This window comes from Stegodyphus dumicola, chromosome 6 (genome assembly GCF_044657685.1).
Source record: "Stegodyphus dumicola isolate Sdum_Otavi_A_Nest chromosome 6, ASM4465768v1".
NCBI classification, from domain to species: Eukaryota; Metazoa; Arthropoda; class Arachnida; order Araneae; family Eresidae; genus Stegodyphus; species Stegodyphus dumicola.
Window position 1 is genome coordinate 173,062,906 of NC_140773.1, and position 18,656 is coordinate 173,081,561.

General features: G+C 30.7%; 1 protein-coding gene across 3 annotated transcripts in view; it reads left to right on the plus strand.

Annotated features, from left to right (window-relative positions):
* Positions 1-18,656, plus strand: part of hfp (Poly(U)-binding-splicing factor hfp) — an 84,441-nt gene that overhangs the window by 1,045 nt on the left and 64,740 nt on the right. The window contains exons 2-6 of one of the 3 annotated variants that reach the window (XM_085819166.1): positions 1,927-1,984; positions 2,762-5,047; positions 5,473-5,714; positions 10,782-10,828; positions 13,984-14,197. In XM_085819166.1, coding sequence (XP_085675292.1) covers positions 5,484-5,714; positions 10,782-10,828; positions 13,984-14,197 — 492 coding nt within the window. In that variant the 5' untranslated portion in view covers positions 1,927-1,984; positions 2,762-5,047; positions 5,473-5,483. The remainder of the gene's footprint in view (positions 1-1,926; positions 1,985-2,761; positions 5,048-5,472; positions 5,715-10,781; positions 10,829-13,983; positions 14,198-18,656) is intronic. The other 2 variants (XM_085819167.1, XM_085819165.1) reach the window with 2 other exon arrangements.

Here is an 18,656-nt window from a genome sequence, read left to right on the forward strand (position 1 = left end):
AAATTCATAGTTGAGACATTGCTATTCCCATTTCATACAATATAGTACATAGCATACTTGGTTGATCATTAGATTATGGTAACTTGGCGAAAATTTGGCGACCAACTCTCCTACAGCAACCCTCTATTTTTTTTTCCCGCTGCCATTTCACCATATCCATGTACACTCCTTTTTTCTCATAAATTAGAAAAATTTCACGAAAATGCATGACAATTTTCTGAATCTTTAAACCCGGTAAAAAGAACATATATGAAATTACCTGATCGCAAAAAAAGTTTATACCCTTTCCAAATATGAACATTTCCACATATAAAATAAATAAAATATCCAAAAACTTTTACCTCTAAATCATCTATTATATTATACATGTCACCAACGAATTCATACCGCAAACATTACAAATACTTAGTGTCAAATATTTAAATTATTTCCATGCACGTTTACTTCAACTAAAACGTATACCAAATTCCTACAAACATAAAATTCACAAAATAACTATCATTTAATTAAAATATAATTAAATTCAAAAACACTACTTAAAATATAAATAAGCACATACATTAAATTAATAAAAATTAGCTTACAATCCTAATTACTTTAAACTAAATCATTGTTCATAACAATTTTCCCAATAATACCAAATTACTTTACTTCCACCTTACATTTAGAACAATGCATAAAAATAATATCCTCAAATAATTAAAAATACTAACTTACCTAATCTTCTTCAGAATCTTGATTACGTGTCCGATAAACTTTTCTTATTTCCTCCGCTAAATAAAAAGCAAGCGTATGTGCGCCTATTTCAGGATCTTTAAAATCATACTTATAGTTCACAGCAAGGTACCACGTAAAATAAATAACTTAATAAAACATCTTTACTTCTATCTTGCACAACCTTAAAGAAACACTTATTACTATCCCTTTTAATCCCACTAAATACCCATTTCGAATTCACTTTAGTTAGGGCCATGGGATCCAAAAATTAACAAACACTGTTTCACACAACACAGAATAAAGCCAAATACAAAATTTCCAGATTTTTTCCCGATTTCCCCCCTTTTCCGATTAAAGAACCGTAATTTGTCCATTAATATCACATGACATATCCCATGATCTCTCATTTCCTTCACACAAAATAATGTGTAATCGGAACTGAGTACTGCTCACATTATTACCAAAGTCCCAGGTAGTAACCTTTATCGCCTCCAAAATGTCGTCAAACTACCAGTTACCATATTCTAAAGATCAGCGACATACATTATGGAGTTTTTTTTTTTTTCCCCGAATGTCTCCGCCCCTTTTTTCAAAAGATGCTCTAATCCTTTTATTGCAGAAGTTTGTAGTTTGATTTAAGTCTTTATTGAGAGCTGTAGAATTTGAATTGCAGACTATATTGTACTCTTTGTTTGTATCAAGATGTATGTGCCCTCAAATAATGAAATATTATGTTGGATGCATCGGCATTGTGAGTTAAAAGTAGACTACTGCCTGAATAAGACTTAAAATAATTGATGTGAAGAAAAGTGAGTGATAAAATGTTTGAAAATATAAAAAAATGTTCTTAGGTTTTTTTTTTTTACATTTTGTCTTTAATAATGAGGATTAATAAGGAAGCTAATAACTATTGTCCAGTATGAATTTTAGAGAATGCTTTCTAGTTTTATAGATATCAGCTTTTAAATGTTCTCTCTAAAAAATAAGAGCCTCAGATTTCTGCTGTTTTGGGATATTTCATATTTAAGTAGCATATAGTCTATACTAGAATTTTCTGCTAAGAACTAACTATAGTTTTATTTCTTCATGATTTATGTTTCTGAAATGCAAAAAGTATCCTATTAAGTGTCATAATGTTGCCCTTCATTATCTGTGAATAGTGACTGATTATTTCAATTGTTATGAATTAACATTTTATTTCGTTTCCAGAATGGACTGAAATTATCAGCTGGTGAGGAGCCTTTGTTGAAAAAATGCAAATCTGAAGGTAAGTGATTCTGTAGTGACATGTGATCATATCTGAAGGTTTTGGGTTTATATATATAAGAATCACATACTTAAATTCTAAAATCAAAAACATTCTGTTTGTTTTTTTAAGAAGTGGCTCAATCTGTGATCAATAAAGAAACATGAGACTTCTCTAGGTGATTTTAATCTTGGTTGGCATATTGCATAGAAAGACTTCATTCATCTTAAAACGAATGACATTATATTACTGGAATCATTTGGTATTAATTATTTTAGTTTTCTTCTCCCAATAAAGATATGCACAATGCTATTGTAAATGCAATATATTAGATTTCACATTATTGTAAGTATTTGTTGGGAGGAATATTTTTTTAATCTCATTTCAAGTGCAGTAATGCATTTTTTTCCATATGCTGTTACAGCCTTTGTAAATTCGTCTATTTTATTTGATTTCATCATGTGATTTTAAAAGTTTTTAATATCATATATCAAAGTTATTGACAAAGGTTTGAATTAAAAAGGCTTAATATTTTTATAAAATAACTTCTGTTATAAACGTAAATGAATATAAAAATTGTTTCATATTTGCACCGCTTTTAAAGTAATTATGTTCAAAAATAGAAAGTCAAGATTTACTTAAGTGTTTTTACATGTTTATGTTTTTTCCTAATGAAATTTGAAATATAGTGGGCAGATTTATATAGCTTATATACTTTGTATAGATATGGGACATTCCAAGTATTAATAACAAAAATAATAATCAGAGTCTGTTTCTTTTTTTCTGTGTATTTTCCAGAAGCTGAAAATATTTGCAAAAGTTTGTTAAAAGACAAGGCCATTATTGCTGGATGTGGATTGGTTATACCTGAAGTTCCTATTTTCTGGAATCTTTACTGTTTTAAATTTGAAATATACTTGTATTCTCGCATAATCATAATTTACTGATGATGAATAGATTTCAATATCAATCAACTCTTCCTTTATTTAAAATATATGTATCTTTTACTTGGAATGTGTCAACATGTAGAGTAGTTACTTGATTCTTATAATTTTTTTTTTTAGAATCTTTTACAGCTTCTGAGAGAGTATTCCCGAGAAGGATAAATTTTGAAATGAGGCTGCATTGTTAAAGTTGCTTTTTTTAAGGACATTTTGACAAGAATTATTTATTTTGTATCTTGTTTTCATAGTTCATTTTCATTATAAATATGCAATTTCTCATTGTTTAATGTATTAAAATCTGCCCATTTTTGTTTTGAATAAGCATCTTTCAAAGTTTCATTACAATAAAATTTGTAGCAGTGTATTCTATCTAGTTTAAATAAAAGTGAATCCATAAAACTTAATTCTCTTGTTGCATATGATAATTAAATGTAAATCTTTTACCTGGCATAACTACTGAAATTATAGAGTTGTGGAGGATTGGAAAAAAAAAAAAAAAAATTCTTGAAAACTTCATTTAGAAACAAAAGCGATAATGGGATGAAAATTTTAATGTAATGAAACATGCATATTTCTGATTATTTTTGTGATACCACAGATTTCCAGATTAAGTGAATTTTTTTAGATGAGGATGATCTGGACTGTTAAATCGCACATCTAGTACACAATAGAAGGTATTTAACAATGTTCCTGGCTAAAACAAAATGAATTTTGACTCATTCTCCATTGAAGAAGGCTTTTTTTCTTTAAAATTTTGTTTTATTTCCCCTCCTCCCCCCAAAAAAGTCAAACATTGGTGTCCAAATAAATGTAATTTTATAGATTAATCTTTTTATTTGTAGATATTTTAAAACTTCTCTTTAATTTTCAGTTATTTGTTTATAGCAATAAACTTGAACATTTGATTTTAATTATGAAAATTAGATATTTAAATATTACTTTGAAATTTTTTCCATTCATTTATACTAGTTTTCAATTAATTTCTGTAAGAAAATTTACATACTTCTTGAAATTTCATTTTTTTTAAGGAAGTATGAAAGCAGATATTTTCCCCCTCCCTTCTTTTAGCGAAACTGATATTTTATGGAGCTGTCTTCTGTTAATAAAGCATTTTAAATAGAATTCTCATTTGATTACCATAAATTTATGCAAAATTTGGATGTACGACACTTTTTTTAAAATTTTTATTGGAGTAAGGATAAACCATAAAAAGTTTTCTTCTTTTTTATACATGTAATGTTACTATATTTAAACTGATTGGGAAAACTAAGTTTTAATCTAAGCACAAGATGTGATAGGAATGGTAAGGTTTTTAATAGCACTGTTTTTATTCGTTTGATTATTTTTCAGTTATGTTCCTAAATGTTTTCAGCTAGTAAGTTATAATATTTATTTTTAATGTCGGGAATAATGTATATTTGGTAGAAGTTAATCATGGTTTTTATCTTTAAAAATATATGATTTGATCATATTTGTAAATCTTGAACAGAGATTTTAAAACATGCTCTCAGTTTCCCTGATCCATAAGTCTGAATTTTTTCCTATTTCACAAGATATCTACAAATATTCCAGTTATTGTCTGCAGCTAATCATAAAATGCTCTGAAATTTTTTATTTGGGAGATTATGATAAATATAAAATTTATCAGTAATTTCCACATATCAATGTATTAATATTTGCATCAGTTTGGTTTTTGTAATCGTTATTTTTTTTTAAAAAAAATGTAGGAGAGGTAAATTAAATCCTACTTTCAGTTTTAACAATTCAGAATTAGTATTTTGAAATATATATGTAATGTGTGCAAGAAGAGCAAGTTTTAACATTTGATTGATTTATCTGTGCAAGAAGAAATATTTCCTAACTCGGATTTTTATGTTTTGCGTTGAACTGGGTTCACTCTAAAAAAATTTGATATATACAAATGTTATTCTTGCTCTTCTTAATTCATAATCTTATTTTAGGTTAAAGAATCCAAATATGAATGAAAAAGTTTGTGTAACTTTAATTTTTCTTGTTCTTTTCTCTTTTTTCTGTATTTTTATGCTGTGTAGTTTGAAACTGAGGGGAAGACCCACACTCTGGTCTCACCATTTCATTTGCTCGTGTGAATCACTTGCAGCTCTGAGATTAGCATAAAGCGGTAAAGGTCATATTTAGAATGTTTCTTTTAGTTTATCCTTATGCAGGCTGCTGTGTACTCTTAATAGAATTCTACAGATTTCTAAAACTCGAAATCAGTATCTGTACAAGATATTTCTTTTGCCCAGTAAATGTGGCTTCTAGAAATCAGTTCTGTGTATCGCCCCCATCACTTAAATAAAATCTTTTTAAAAATTATGTGTCAGGAATTTATTTAAAGGGATGAATTTTTTTTATTGGATTTGGTATTTATTAATTTAACTTAGCAGCATGGCTGCGGAACTTTTCATTTTATAATTTAATTGACTTTTTAAAGCTGCAATTAAATTTTCAAGTTTTGGTCAGATATGTTAAAGGCTATCTTCAAAACGTGCCTTTTTTGTTTATACTTTAAAGTATAAGTGTCTAATATAATTGTATCTGCAGATGGCTCACCGATGGCTACATTGCCTACTATGGATATTACACCGGCTGATTCTCAGATGGAACAAACAGGGCCTGTCTTGGCAGGACCGGGTGCCTTGAGGACTCCAACTGGTATTTTGGGTTTGGGTCTCATGAAATTGACATCTGAACAGCAAGAAATGGTAACAAAAGCTAAAAAGTATGCCATGGAACAGAGTATCAAAAATGTTCTTATGAAACAGACCATAGCACATCAGCAACAAGTAAGTAATAAAAAGTAAATGAAGTTTTCGAAATTTGCTTCATAAAAAGAACATTTAAAGAGAAGATGTAATATTTTTATATTGATAGTTTTTAAAATTCACTCCTGTTGGATTTGAATTGAAATGAAATTGATGATCCTCAAAAATAAGCATTGTGTAGTAAGAGGTGCAATCCGGGGATCGTCGTTCAAAAGGAAGTAGGAATAATAATGAATTATTTATTTTGATCTGGGTAATTTTGTTTCCTTTGAAAGCAGAAAACGCAAGGTCAGTGTGTGAGGTGAAAACTTTTCCTTTCTTTCTCCAAAGGCAGTGATAATGCGTGAAAAGGGGGAAAAACTTCTTTTTTGTTCTTTCCTTATTGCGAGTTGGAAAACATATCAAGAGTACTTAAAAACATGTATTTCAGATGAGTCACCTATAAAAGTCTCTGAAAAACCTTCTACATTAGCAGAAAAGCAAACTGCTTCTACCTCTGCATGTGCAGTTCTCGAGGAAATTTCTTCAACTGTTAATGAGGAAAATAAAAGTCAACCTTCCTGCAATTATGAAGTTCACCACAAAAGAAAGACAAGCCCACAAACATCAGAAAATAAAAAAAAGCAGCAGAAATTAGATAATTTTTTTTTAAGAATTAATTTAGGTAATTTAAAATATTTACATAATGTTTGAAAATTTATGGTTATTAATTTTGCAAAAAAAGTAATTCATTGAACTTTTATAATTAGGTCATTCAATACTTCATAATTGTAATTTTTCATTTCTCTCCCCCCCCCCTTCTCGAAACTCCAAAATGTCGGTAGTAAGTCCGTAAAAGTTTCAGGGGATTTTTTTGGGGTCCCACAAACACCCCTGGAGGTGGGAATTTCACTTCTTTTTGCACATTACTAAATAGTAACAGATTGTGACTGATACCTTAAATATATAAAAAACAGAAAATTTAACCCCTTCGAGCCGGGTAGTGAAAACGTGCACTTATCGCGGAGGCCGGCAGTGTCTTCCGCCTCGCATCTCTCCAGGGCCGGGGGCTTTTTTGCTACTAAGCCTAAATCCATGAAATTTCCGAAGTATCAACGCATTGCTTAATAATGCTCTATAGAGTATTTAAACGGGTTATGCTTTACAGATATTTTTATATATATAATTTAATTACCTTATTTCTTGTTTAAATGCATTTTTTACACATTTTATTTGAATTACTCACCATTTTATGACTTTTAACATTATACATCTGAAAACTAAATATATTACTTAAAATTCTCTTTTCGTATGAAAAATTTTAAAATAGGGATCTACACACAGTCCTACATTACATTCCTTGAACTCGTAATAACTCATTTGCCGTTTTGGAGGATTTTTCCGGGAATGTGAACAAACGAAGCATCGCCATCTAATTTTCTTATCAGTCTCTTCTGAACAAAGTTTTGGAAAATGTCTTTCAGTTAATCTTTCAGAATCAATATCAGAATATCAGAATTTCAGAATCAATATCTGAAATATTTTGCATCATTTCTGCTATTTCATGCTCTGTTAAACATTTTCGACGCTTCGACATTGCAACGGTAAAAACAAAGAATTATTTATTTCCCCGTTTGTTTATATAATCAAAAACACGTGTATGTGAGTCATGCTTCTCTCATTTTGAGTAGAAGGTCTAATGTACATGTATCTGAAACCATATGGACATATAGTGCCATCTTGTGGCAGAAATTATAGTTTGAAAAACGTTCCAAGGTACTGGCACAAATACGTGACTGTCGGTAGTAAACGCAACAATGCTCTGGCACGCCTGCGTGACGGCCGGTAGATAAGTGTGTTCGTTGCTGGCACGTATACGTGACAGTCGGCGCGAAGGCATTAAAGTATCGTAATGTCCAGAAGAAAGGTTGCTTCAGTACAAATGCTCCACTCAAGGAAAATATCATGAAAAAAAAATTTTAATAGTAATGCCACATTAATGTAAATTCACCAATTAAATCGTGCATTGCATCGCCATGAAAATCACAGTCTCAAAATAAAATACATGACATAAAACTATAACTAAAAATAATTTATGGGTGAGAAATGTTTTAAAATATACTTATGTTAACAAATGTAGTTCCATGTACCCATTCAAGAAATCCGTATATGTATTCTATGCTATATGAAAATATCGGAACAAGGAGATATTAAATTGAATGGCAGAAGAAAATTTTAAACTTTACTTAATAAATTCTGACGTTAAAAATAAATTAATAAATTCTGACGTTTTAAAAACTTTACTAATAAATTCTGACAAAATTAATTTCAGCAAACTGTAGATCCTGTAAAGCCTTCAAAATCTGATTCTTCACTGTCTGAATTAAATAGATCCTTATCAAAATTACGATCTGAGTCTGCCAGATCATCACATTCCTTTTCTTGCTGTACTTTGCAGTCTCTTTTTCTGGGGATATGATATCAGCTTCTTTGAATCCTGATATTATTGACAGTATGTTCACTGATTTTCACACAATTCTTGCTCATTTTGCAACTTCTTCATAAGATTATTTTTGTGTGTTGTGAAGCCACCAAAATTATTGCTAAGTTTATAGACAGATTTTGATGTCTAGTTTTCATTGAATCAAGCATATGAGGATGCGTGCAATCCATTATCAACAATCCTTTTGGTTGAAAAAACGAATCCCTTACAAAATAATGTAAATGAGGCTGACTTCATTTTTAAATGAAATGAAAAAAAAAAAAAAAAAAAAGGCAAGGAATATATTCAATAAACAATGTGAATGTAAAAACCTCATCGAAAATGAATAATATAAGAACACGTGGTGAGAGTAGAAATGTAACACTGTGTAGAGACATTAGATATTTTTTGGAAGCAGGCAAGATGAAAAATTAGCAACCGCCTTCACCGGGAATCAAACTGCAGACCTCTGGAATACCGGCCCAGTGTGCTGACCACTACACCACAAAGGCATGCTAGGAAGGTGGGAGAAATACCTTATAATGGTGCTAATGTACGATCATATGGTGAGGTATAAAAACATCTAACAAGATTTTGTTGAGATATCTTTGTTGATTGGTGATTCAGTCTCAGAGGCTGCTGTAACAAAGAAGTACCTTTCTCTTGCAAGTGAATTTTTATATTCAAAATTGCCATTTCCATTTTCTTGTTGCTTCTTTAGCCACTTGGCCAAGTTGTCTTTTAGATTTGGGCCATTTTATAGTACCACTTCTTTTGGCTCATTTCTGTTGTGGCATATTTTCAAATTCTTCTTCAGTTCTCTACTGTCAAATGCATTGCTCATCAAATTCAAATTCTCGCTCTGCGGCTCTATTTCCAGTTTATTCTGCTTGGGAAATTACATTAAGCATAAAATGGGATCTAAGTATTAGTGCAACCATCTTAATAGAAGTCTCCAAATTTTTAGAATGATTCAAACTCTAGCAGCCATACACATTACAGTTTTTCAGAAAACCATGTGCATAATATTTTTATTAATTTTGAGAATGAATGTTAAATTCTTTTAAAATATTAAGGTATTTTCCTGCAGTAACAGAAATTTTTGTAAAATTCCCGCAGAAATACAATTTTTATTCAGAAAATTGCTATAAAGAACAGCTGCTTTGATTTTATTTTCAAAGCGATCGCTGTAAAATTTTCCCCAGAAACAGTCTTTTTGTAGGCAAGTTTTATTCATCAATTTGAGGCATAAGTAATTAATTAAAATACATAATAAATTTATTATACTATGTAACGTATGCCATAAATATGTTCTGCAGTTGCAAATAGAACGTCGCGGTGTGCAATGAACTAGAAGTTGATCTGTCAGCACTATCCTCATTTTCAGTGCAGATGTTTTTATTTTATTCGGCTTATAATTCCTTGCTAAATGTAGTATTTCATCTCGATATACTCAGTCTTTGATATGATTTAAATCAATTACCTCGTCATCATAAATATCAGGAATACACATAAAATAGTTTTCGGGTTGCAATTTTCTAATGTCGACTATGCGTAATGTATGCTTTACGCATGTGCATGTTGAAAGAAATGTTTAATAAAGTAAACAAATAAATATTAAGCTTCCCGGCGAGTCCGGATTACGGACTTTGTACTGTATACTGTATTAGCCAAAGAGCACAAACCAAGATCAAGGCTGTTATTTAGTTCATATTAACAAAGCTTTTTGCTTTTTTGTATGCTCCATTTTGCCATTATTAAATATTCTTAAAGCAATTTCACAGTTAACAATTACATTAATTCATATTTTGCAATCAATGATGAGTGATCTGGTTAAAGTAATATTTAATGAATAGGGAAACTGATTAGAGTATTTTTTCTATTATTAGAGGGTAGAAGTAATTTTTTTAAACATGTATTTTTACGCTTAAGAAAAAATAACTCAACAGATATTAACTAGTTACTATTTAAAGTTAATTCATTATTAAAAAATATATTTTCTTTCTACATATTTTTATTATTTAAAGAATCTTTTTGTTGTTGAGAAAATTCTCTACAAAAGGTAGCAAGTATCAGTACACCAATTTATTTATTGTTGAGCAAGGAGATTTATGTATGTCTGTTTGTTTACTATTGGACGAAAAGATCCAATAATGATTAAGTGGTAATAAAAGCAATTCAATCTTTACGAAAACACAATAATTGAATGGCAGCAGAGATCTTCCACAGTACTGGATATTTGTTGGATTATCCTGAGAAACAAAGCTTTGTTGTTTTATGTTTTATTATAAAACAACAAATCTTGCTGATGCATAAAGTATTGAAAGACTATGTTGCTTCTCTAAGTGACGGAATAAAAATCAACGAGTCATGGTTCAACCATCATCATGAGTGAGTTTATATGGTCAGAATATTCGGGATGAGAAAATACTTCTGATTCCATATTAAAAACCACTGCAAGAACGGTGTAGCCAAAAATATTTGAAAAAAAAAAACCTGAACTTGCCTTTAAAAAAAATGTTCTGTAATAGTTAGAAAGTGCTTTGATTTTATTTCTTTTACAACGTTTAGTCTTTAAATATATGTATATCATTTTTTCAAATTGTTTAAAGAATTTTTTTTTCCAGCAACAGAAAACCCTACAGCGGCATCAAGCTTTGGTCCTTATGTGCCGGTAAGATGATTTCAGTATATATAAAATACTGATTATAAGAGGAATGTATCTCAATTTGTATTTATCAGTAATGGAAGGTGTTCGGCTGAAACTTCAATTAAGTTTTAGTGAAAGATAATGTATCCGTATTTGTCTTCCCTCCAAATTGTACATCTGTCATTCAGCCTATAGATATCGGAAAAGTGCGCGCGGTGAAATGCAAATATAAAGTAGCATTTTTAAAATCTGCTGTGTGGAGCATCGCAAAATAGTGGGAAGCTGTGTCTCCAGATACTTTAAAAAAATGCTTGGCATAATTTATGGCTAGCTACCAGATTTCATGATGAAGATGAAAGTCTCGAATTTGGAGGATTTTGGATATTGCAAAGCAAAGGTGAAATTTTCCATTTAATGGATTTTGTAAAGAAATGTGGAAAAGCAGTAAGAAATGAAGATGATATAACAGAAGTTTTTCATTGCGATGGCGAAGCCCCGATCATCAGTCAATTAATGGACAGCAAAATCTGTAGTATGGTTCTAGATCCAGAAAATACCGCTATGGATAGTGAAGTGACAGAGACGTTATTGAAAATGAGAAAATTTCCATTGACAAGTTAGTCGAAATTCTGGACACGGCAATTACTGGACTTGAAGAGTGGAAATTTGTAACTGAACAAGAAATTATGCCCGTTTATAGAATTAAAAAGAGAGTATTAGCTTAAAAGTCGAAGCAACTTAAACAACTTACATTGAAAGAAATGTTAGTAAACATATATTAAGCTTCTCTCTCTCTCTCTCTCTCTCTTTTTTTTTTTTTTTTTTGTGTGTGTGGTTGTTAATTTTGATACCTTTTAGATCATGAATGCTCTTTATTTCATACATCATGATTTCATATTTTTAATTGTATAATTTTTGCATGCCATCTTACTAGATTTAAGTTGATGTTCTAATATCCGGAAAAGTCCCACAACAAATCTGGATCTCGGACTTGTCTTAGGACTTTTCCTGATACTGTATGTCAATCTAGACTGCATCATTTAATTAATCTGCAACGCAGATACTTTTTAGCCAGTCAGTGCTTTTTTAAATCTCTCTCATATTTTCTTCTGAATGCATCAAAGCAACGTGTCATTTCTCCCTTCTGTATATCATCCATTATGTTAAGCTTCCAAAATTGTGACTACAGCACCCATTTCATATGTGTTGGATTAATGAAAAATGTGTGGCAAGCATAAATGAAAGGGAAATAATTGGATTCGCCCATGTCTGCAAATTTCCTCATCATTATACATCACCTCAATGCTATGACTCCAAAATCTCCCAAGTTATTGTGTATACACACTTAGTGCAGTAGTGCTTTCCAATAAGGGACAGCCACTAAACCAGAGAAAATAGAGGTGACCCTTCTTCAGAGGTGCATACTAAAAATATATAATTTAATTAGAAATTCGGGTTATATCAAGCTTTAAATAAATGAGATATAAATAACATAATTACAGGTATTTATTTGAAGTTAATGAAAAATTCTTAATTAAAAACAATTATTGCAAAAATACATGTGTTCCTGTTCTTGGCAGGTGGCCTAGTCATCTCACCACATTCTCTTTTTCATTGGTCCTTTCTTAAATTGCCCTTATAACTCACTGTAAGGTAATCCAAGGTATCCCCCCCCCCATGAATTCTGTGAATGTGAAATAACCTTTCGATTGCATCACGATTTCCTTTTCGTAATGTAACATATTGTTCAATAAATCCGGAGACTAACTATAAAAAAAATATTTCGCATGTATTCATCATCATAATCACCATCAAGAGCTATGCTTGTAAAACAATTTGTCCTTGTCTGCAAATTAAACTTTAGTGGCAGCGATAACTTCCTCATTCGAGCTGAATCTTTTTCCCTGAAGCATCTTTTTGAGATTAGCAAACAGCCAGTAGTCGCTGGGGGCTAGACATGGTGAGTGGGGAAGCAGAGTGGAGGCCCAATTCGTTCAATGTAACCGATGTTTGCATTGATTTGTGTCACAAGGCATTGTCTTGGTGGAAGATGATTTTTTTTCCCTAGAATTTCGTCGTTCAGACGCACAAATAATTCACTGTAATAGGCTGTATTGATAGATTTTCCCTTTTCAAGGTAGTCAATGTAAATTATACCTCGCATCCCAAAACACTAACGCCATGACTTTGCCAGCTGACTTTTGCGTTTATGGACGCTTTGGATGACTTTCACCAGCTGCACGCCACTCAGCTGACTGCCGCTTCGACTCCGGGGTGAAATAGTGGATCCATGTTTCATCCATTGTCACATGCCGACACAAGAAATCCTGTTTTGCGAGTAAACAGTGACAAACTTTATGAATCGTCGACTCGTTGTTGCTTTTGTTCCAGCGTGAGTACGCGCGGCACCCCACTTTTTTCATGTAAACTCGTACTCGCACATCCAGTTGATATGTTTACCATCTTGGCATAGTCATGATCTTTCACTTTGCCGTCATTCATCATGATTTTCAACTCTTGTTGCACATTTTCCGGAATGACTGCTTCATTTGGTCTCCGAGCGTGTCGCGTCATTTGTATCCATGTGACCATGCTTGAAATCAGCATATCAATGGCAAATCACTGTTTTCGATGGCGCAGAGACTGGATAACATTTTTCAAGCTATTGCTGAGCTTGCACGTATTTTTGCCCATTAAATAGCAATGTTTAATCAACACTAGAAATTCGTTTTTCTCCATTTTGTCCGCAAGTAGTGTCACTTTCACCACAGTAGCTTCGCTGTTTCCGGTCGGAATGCCATGAAAATAAGATACATGTTATTTGAAGGTTAGTTCTTTCGAACAACGAAGTCAAGTTGATATTACTAATGCATTTTGTCGGTTAGTCCTGGGACTTATTCAACGATGTGTTATTGCTCCCTTTTTTGTGTTAAACACATCTCTCTAATGTTCTATGAACAAGCCATGAAAACTATTATGTTTTTTTCTCTTGCATATAAATTTGTCAAGGTTGTTTATCTTCTAATTTTTAAATTTGATAGAAGATATTAATATTTTTGTGATGGCATAGCATTCATAATTAGAAACTACCTTTATGTTCTTCATTAACTATTAAAACACGTTGAATTTTTTTATAAATAATTTGATCTCATTGACTATTATTATTTTTTTTTTTTTAGAGTTTATGTTGGTAGTATAAGTTTTGAATTAAAAGAAGATACAATACGACAAGCTTTCATTCCTTTTGGACCTATTAAGTCCATTAATATGAGTTGGGATCCAGTTACGCAGAAGCACAAAGGATTTGCATTTGTAGAATATGAACTTCCTGAAGCTGCGCAATTGGCACTCGATCAGATGAATGGAGTTATGATAGGTGGAAGGAATATTAAGGTATGTAATTTATTATCAGTATCAATATTTATTTCATCTGTGGGGGAGGGGAAGAGTGGTGGGATGTATTGTAATGAAGAATTTGAGTTTGATATTTAACTTTTGAAGCTTTTAATACTTATATTATTTCTGCAGTTTAATTAAAGTCTATGCTGCTTGTTCCCAAAAAGAATCCCCCTTTTTTTTAAATGCTTATTATCATGTCATTGTAGAATTATTTGCAACAGCTGTGTAATTTAAAATTATTTTTAAAAATGATGTACAATTCTCCTTTTTTAATAATGTATCATAATCATTTAATAACATTTCTGACTTCAGATTGTAACGTAATTTTTTACTATTTTATCCCATCTCAACGAAAACCAGTCTGTTGCAAAAATAAATATTCTCTCATTCTTATAAAGCTAATTTAAATTTTAGATATGAAAATTTAATTTTATTTAAATAAAAGATTAATTATTGCTGCGAACTAATTTGCAATATTTAAATTCAGAGAGCATATATAAATTAAGTGCAAGTATCTAAAACCATAAAAAAAATATTTAATTTAAAATTTTAAAGCATTTTTAAGATTAAATTAATTTTTGAGCAAACAGGAGACATCTTTTCAAGGGGAAGTTGCCTCCAAATCTAACTCTTCAATTACTCAGTTTGTGTTTCGTTATCCATATGGGCTTGGGTAAAGTATGAATCAAACATAGTGAATTGCTTAAAAAAGAAATTTTAACTATTAAAGAATTTTGAGAAATTTATTAAGTAAAAATGGACTAGGAAACAAAATTATTAATTAAAAGTACATTGCTAATGTAATTAAGAGTGATCCAAAGTAATTTAAAAACCCTTGCCTATTGAAATATCCCCAACATGAATTATGCTTGTAAATCAAAATAAACTAAATGCTATCTAAAAAAATAATACTAAAAAGTCAAGTAAATAGTAAGTTTTGATTTAACTTACCCTGTAGCTACGTATTTTGTACGCTGGAGAGAGGAGTAGCATTTGCTTATCAAAGTGAGGTTGAGTAGTTTGTTTTCTGCTGTGTAAATAGAGGATGCTAATACTATGTTAAGTTGAATGTTAGCTGCTTCCTGTGGGATCTATTGTAAAAGCCTGTGCTGTAAACTCTGAAGTAATGTAAAATTCTTATTCTGTGTGAAAAAATGTTGCTGTTGAACATTAAGATGCCGAGGTTCGAAAACAAATATTTATTACAGAGCAGTACACAGACATACATGCAGATTTACAAGCAGACAGTGAAAACGTTTACAGAGGTTATGTATAACTTTATAACAGATGATCGTTTAACAAATCATAAACAAGTTAATAAATTACCAATCAAAAAATGACAAAGCATGGGATTAAGTTTCAGAATAATTTGGACGTGACAGAAAGCTATACTTCTATTAACCAATAAGAATATGATTACAAATATCTCAACACTCCCCTTTAATCACACATTATAGAAAAGGTAGAAGACTTGCACAATTTTTAAACAGCTCAATGATAACAGTTCATAGAATTTTGTTTTGGACAGACCCTTAGTTAACATATCTGCGATTTGTAAACTTGATTGTACATACTCAATTTTAATATTATTTTCTTTAACAGTCTTATGAGTAAACTTTAATTTTATATCTATATGTTTCAACCTACCTGAAAGGTTTTCATTAACAATACTTTTAATGCATGACTAGTTATCTTCAAAAATATAAACATTTTTAACACTCGAAATTTCATTTACTACATTTTTTATCCATAAAATATCTTGAATACCTTTGCATAAAGCAATTATTTCAGCTTCTGTTGATGAAAGTGCAATACACTTTTACTTGTTACAGCACCACATAAAGGACAGTTTGAAAACGTTATAAAGTTATAAAGTAACCAGTAATTGATTTCCTATCTTTAGTATCCTTCCCAATCTGTATCTACATACATACATAAGTTTGCCCTTTCCAAATCACCCTTTTTGTATATCAATTTTAAATTTAAGGTGTTTTTCAACTACCTAAGAATTCTCTTTAAAGCACACCAGGTAACATCAGTAGGATGCTCCTGCAGTTTGCTTAAGCAATTTACTACAAGTAAAATATCTGGCCTTGTAATATATGCCAAGTAAAGCAAAGATCCAATTAATTCTTTGTATGGGCCATGAAATGCATTTCTTTTCTGAAAATCAGCTGCTGTAGATTTTGGTTCAATGGGAGTTTGGGCTGTTTTACAGTCAGACATTTTGAATTTATCAAGTAATATTTCAATTGTTTTCTGATCTAAATATAAACAATCAGACTCAAACTTCAGTCTAATGCCTAAAAATTCTGAGACACATTCAGATTTTGACATTTGAAATTTAGATAACGATATTATAATATTTGTTTCTTTTATATCCGAACCTGCAATTAATAAGTCATCAAACATAAAGAGCCATAATTACTTTCTTACAATTTAGATTTCTGATGAAAATACATGGTTCAGAGTCCAATTGCTTAAAATCTAATTTAATAAGAAATACTGATACCATTGTTGAGGAGACTGTTTAAGACCATATAAACTCTTTTTAAGTTTACATTTCTTACCACTCATATCATCATATCCTTTTGGCTAGTCCATGTAGATGGTTTCATCTAACTTACCATTCAAGAAAGCTGTCTTGACATCTAAAGTAAAAGTTTGCAAACCTTCATTATTGATAATTACCAGGATTAAACATAAAGAGCACATACTAATTACTAGAGAAAACGTGTCTGTATAGTCTATGCCTTCCTTTTGTATAAAGCCACGAGCAACAAGCCTGGTTTTGTAAGTTCCATCTCATTTTTTACGTAGAATCCATTTCCAGGAAATATCTTTTATCTAGGGGTAAACTTTGTAGATTCCAGACTTTGTTATCTTCCATAGATTTCATTTCCTTGTCCATAGCTCTTTTCGATAGCTCTTGTTCTACTTGTGGTAGATTTACAATATCGTCAAATGTCAGAGTGTCTTGTGCAAACATTACTAGGTAAATCTAATGATTAGGATACCTAACGGGTTGTTTCTTTTCTCTTGTAGATTTTGTTTGTTCCTCCTTTTTTTTTAACATTCGCTGTTATCAATGTCTGAAATTGATTTGTCTTCATTTTTAAAGTCATCATTTTCATTCAAATCGGAACTATCGGGAAGATATTTTTGATTTTCTACTTTCTTCTTTTCTTCATTAAATTTAACATTTCTGGAAACAATGACACGACTTGTTTCTGGAATCATTAAATGATATCTCATTGTGGAATAACCTGCAAATATCATTCTGACAGATTTTGCATCTAGTTTCTTTCTTTGAGATGGTGACATAAGAGTAGCCAAATACACGCATGTTTGTTAAATCAGGATTTTCACCATACATACTTCAGAGAATAAGGAAAACGATTGTCAATCAAACTGTTTGGGAGTCGATTATTTATAAAAGCAGCCGTAAGTACTGCTTCACCCCAAAGAAATTTTGGTAAATTTGCTTCAAGTATCATTGCTCTGGCTTTTTCCAGTACAGTTCTATTTGCTCATTCAGCAACACCATTTAGAAAAGGTTTTTATAAACTAATACTTCTATTAACCAATAAGAATGCGATTACAAATATCTCAACAGTTGCTAACTGTTAAGGATTGTAAAAATATAAGTTCATAAAAAATTTTTTTAAATAAAGTTCGAAAGAAACTTTTTTTAAAAAAAGTAAATTTTGGTGTATTAAAAATTCTAATAAACATTTTAATTAAATTTAGCTAAAAAATTTTAATGTTTGAAAAAATTAAATTCACAAATTGAAAGAAATGAAATACCTTACCCATGCCTTTATGGATGATGAAACATGAATTAAGTAATTGAAGAGTTAGGTTTGGAGGCAACATTCCCTTGAAAAGATCTGTCTCCTGACTGTTCAACAATTATTCACTTTATGTAAATTAATTTAGTTTTAAAAATTCTTTAAATTTTAAGGATTCAGTTTTTGGATTATTAAATACTTTTTCATGGTTTTAGATACTTGCACTTAGTTACACATACTCTCAGAACTTGAATGTTATTACAAATTAGTTTGCAGCAATAGTTAATCTTTTATTTGTATACAATTAAATTTTTGTATTTAAATTAGTTTTATACGAATGAGAATATTTGTTAAATTCAAATTTCATTCCTTATAGCAATGACACAAGAGAATTATTTAAATTTAACTTTACTCTTTGTTCTATATATATATATATTCTCTTAAAATTTCGTCCTCAGTTTTCAAAACGTGCAAAAGATCTGGCAACTGTGCTTATAACAGTTTTCTGGCTAAACAACTTTGCCATTTCTATATGTATATGCATTCCTCTTATATTCTAGGTTCAAATGATTTTCATTGACAAATCGTAATATTTTTGTAACTCAATTTTAAAATAAGTTTTTGTGGAATTTGCCAGCAATGGAGAAAACTTGCTTTTGTGT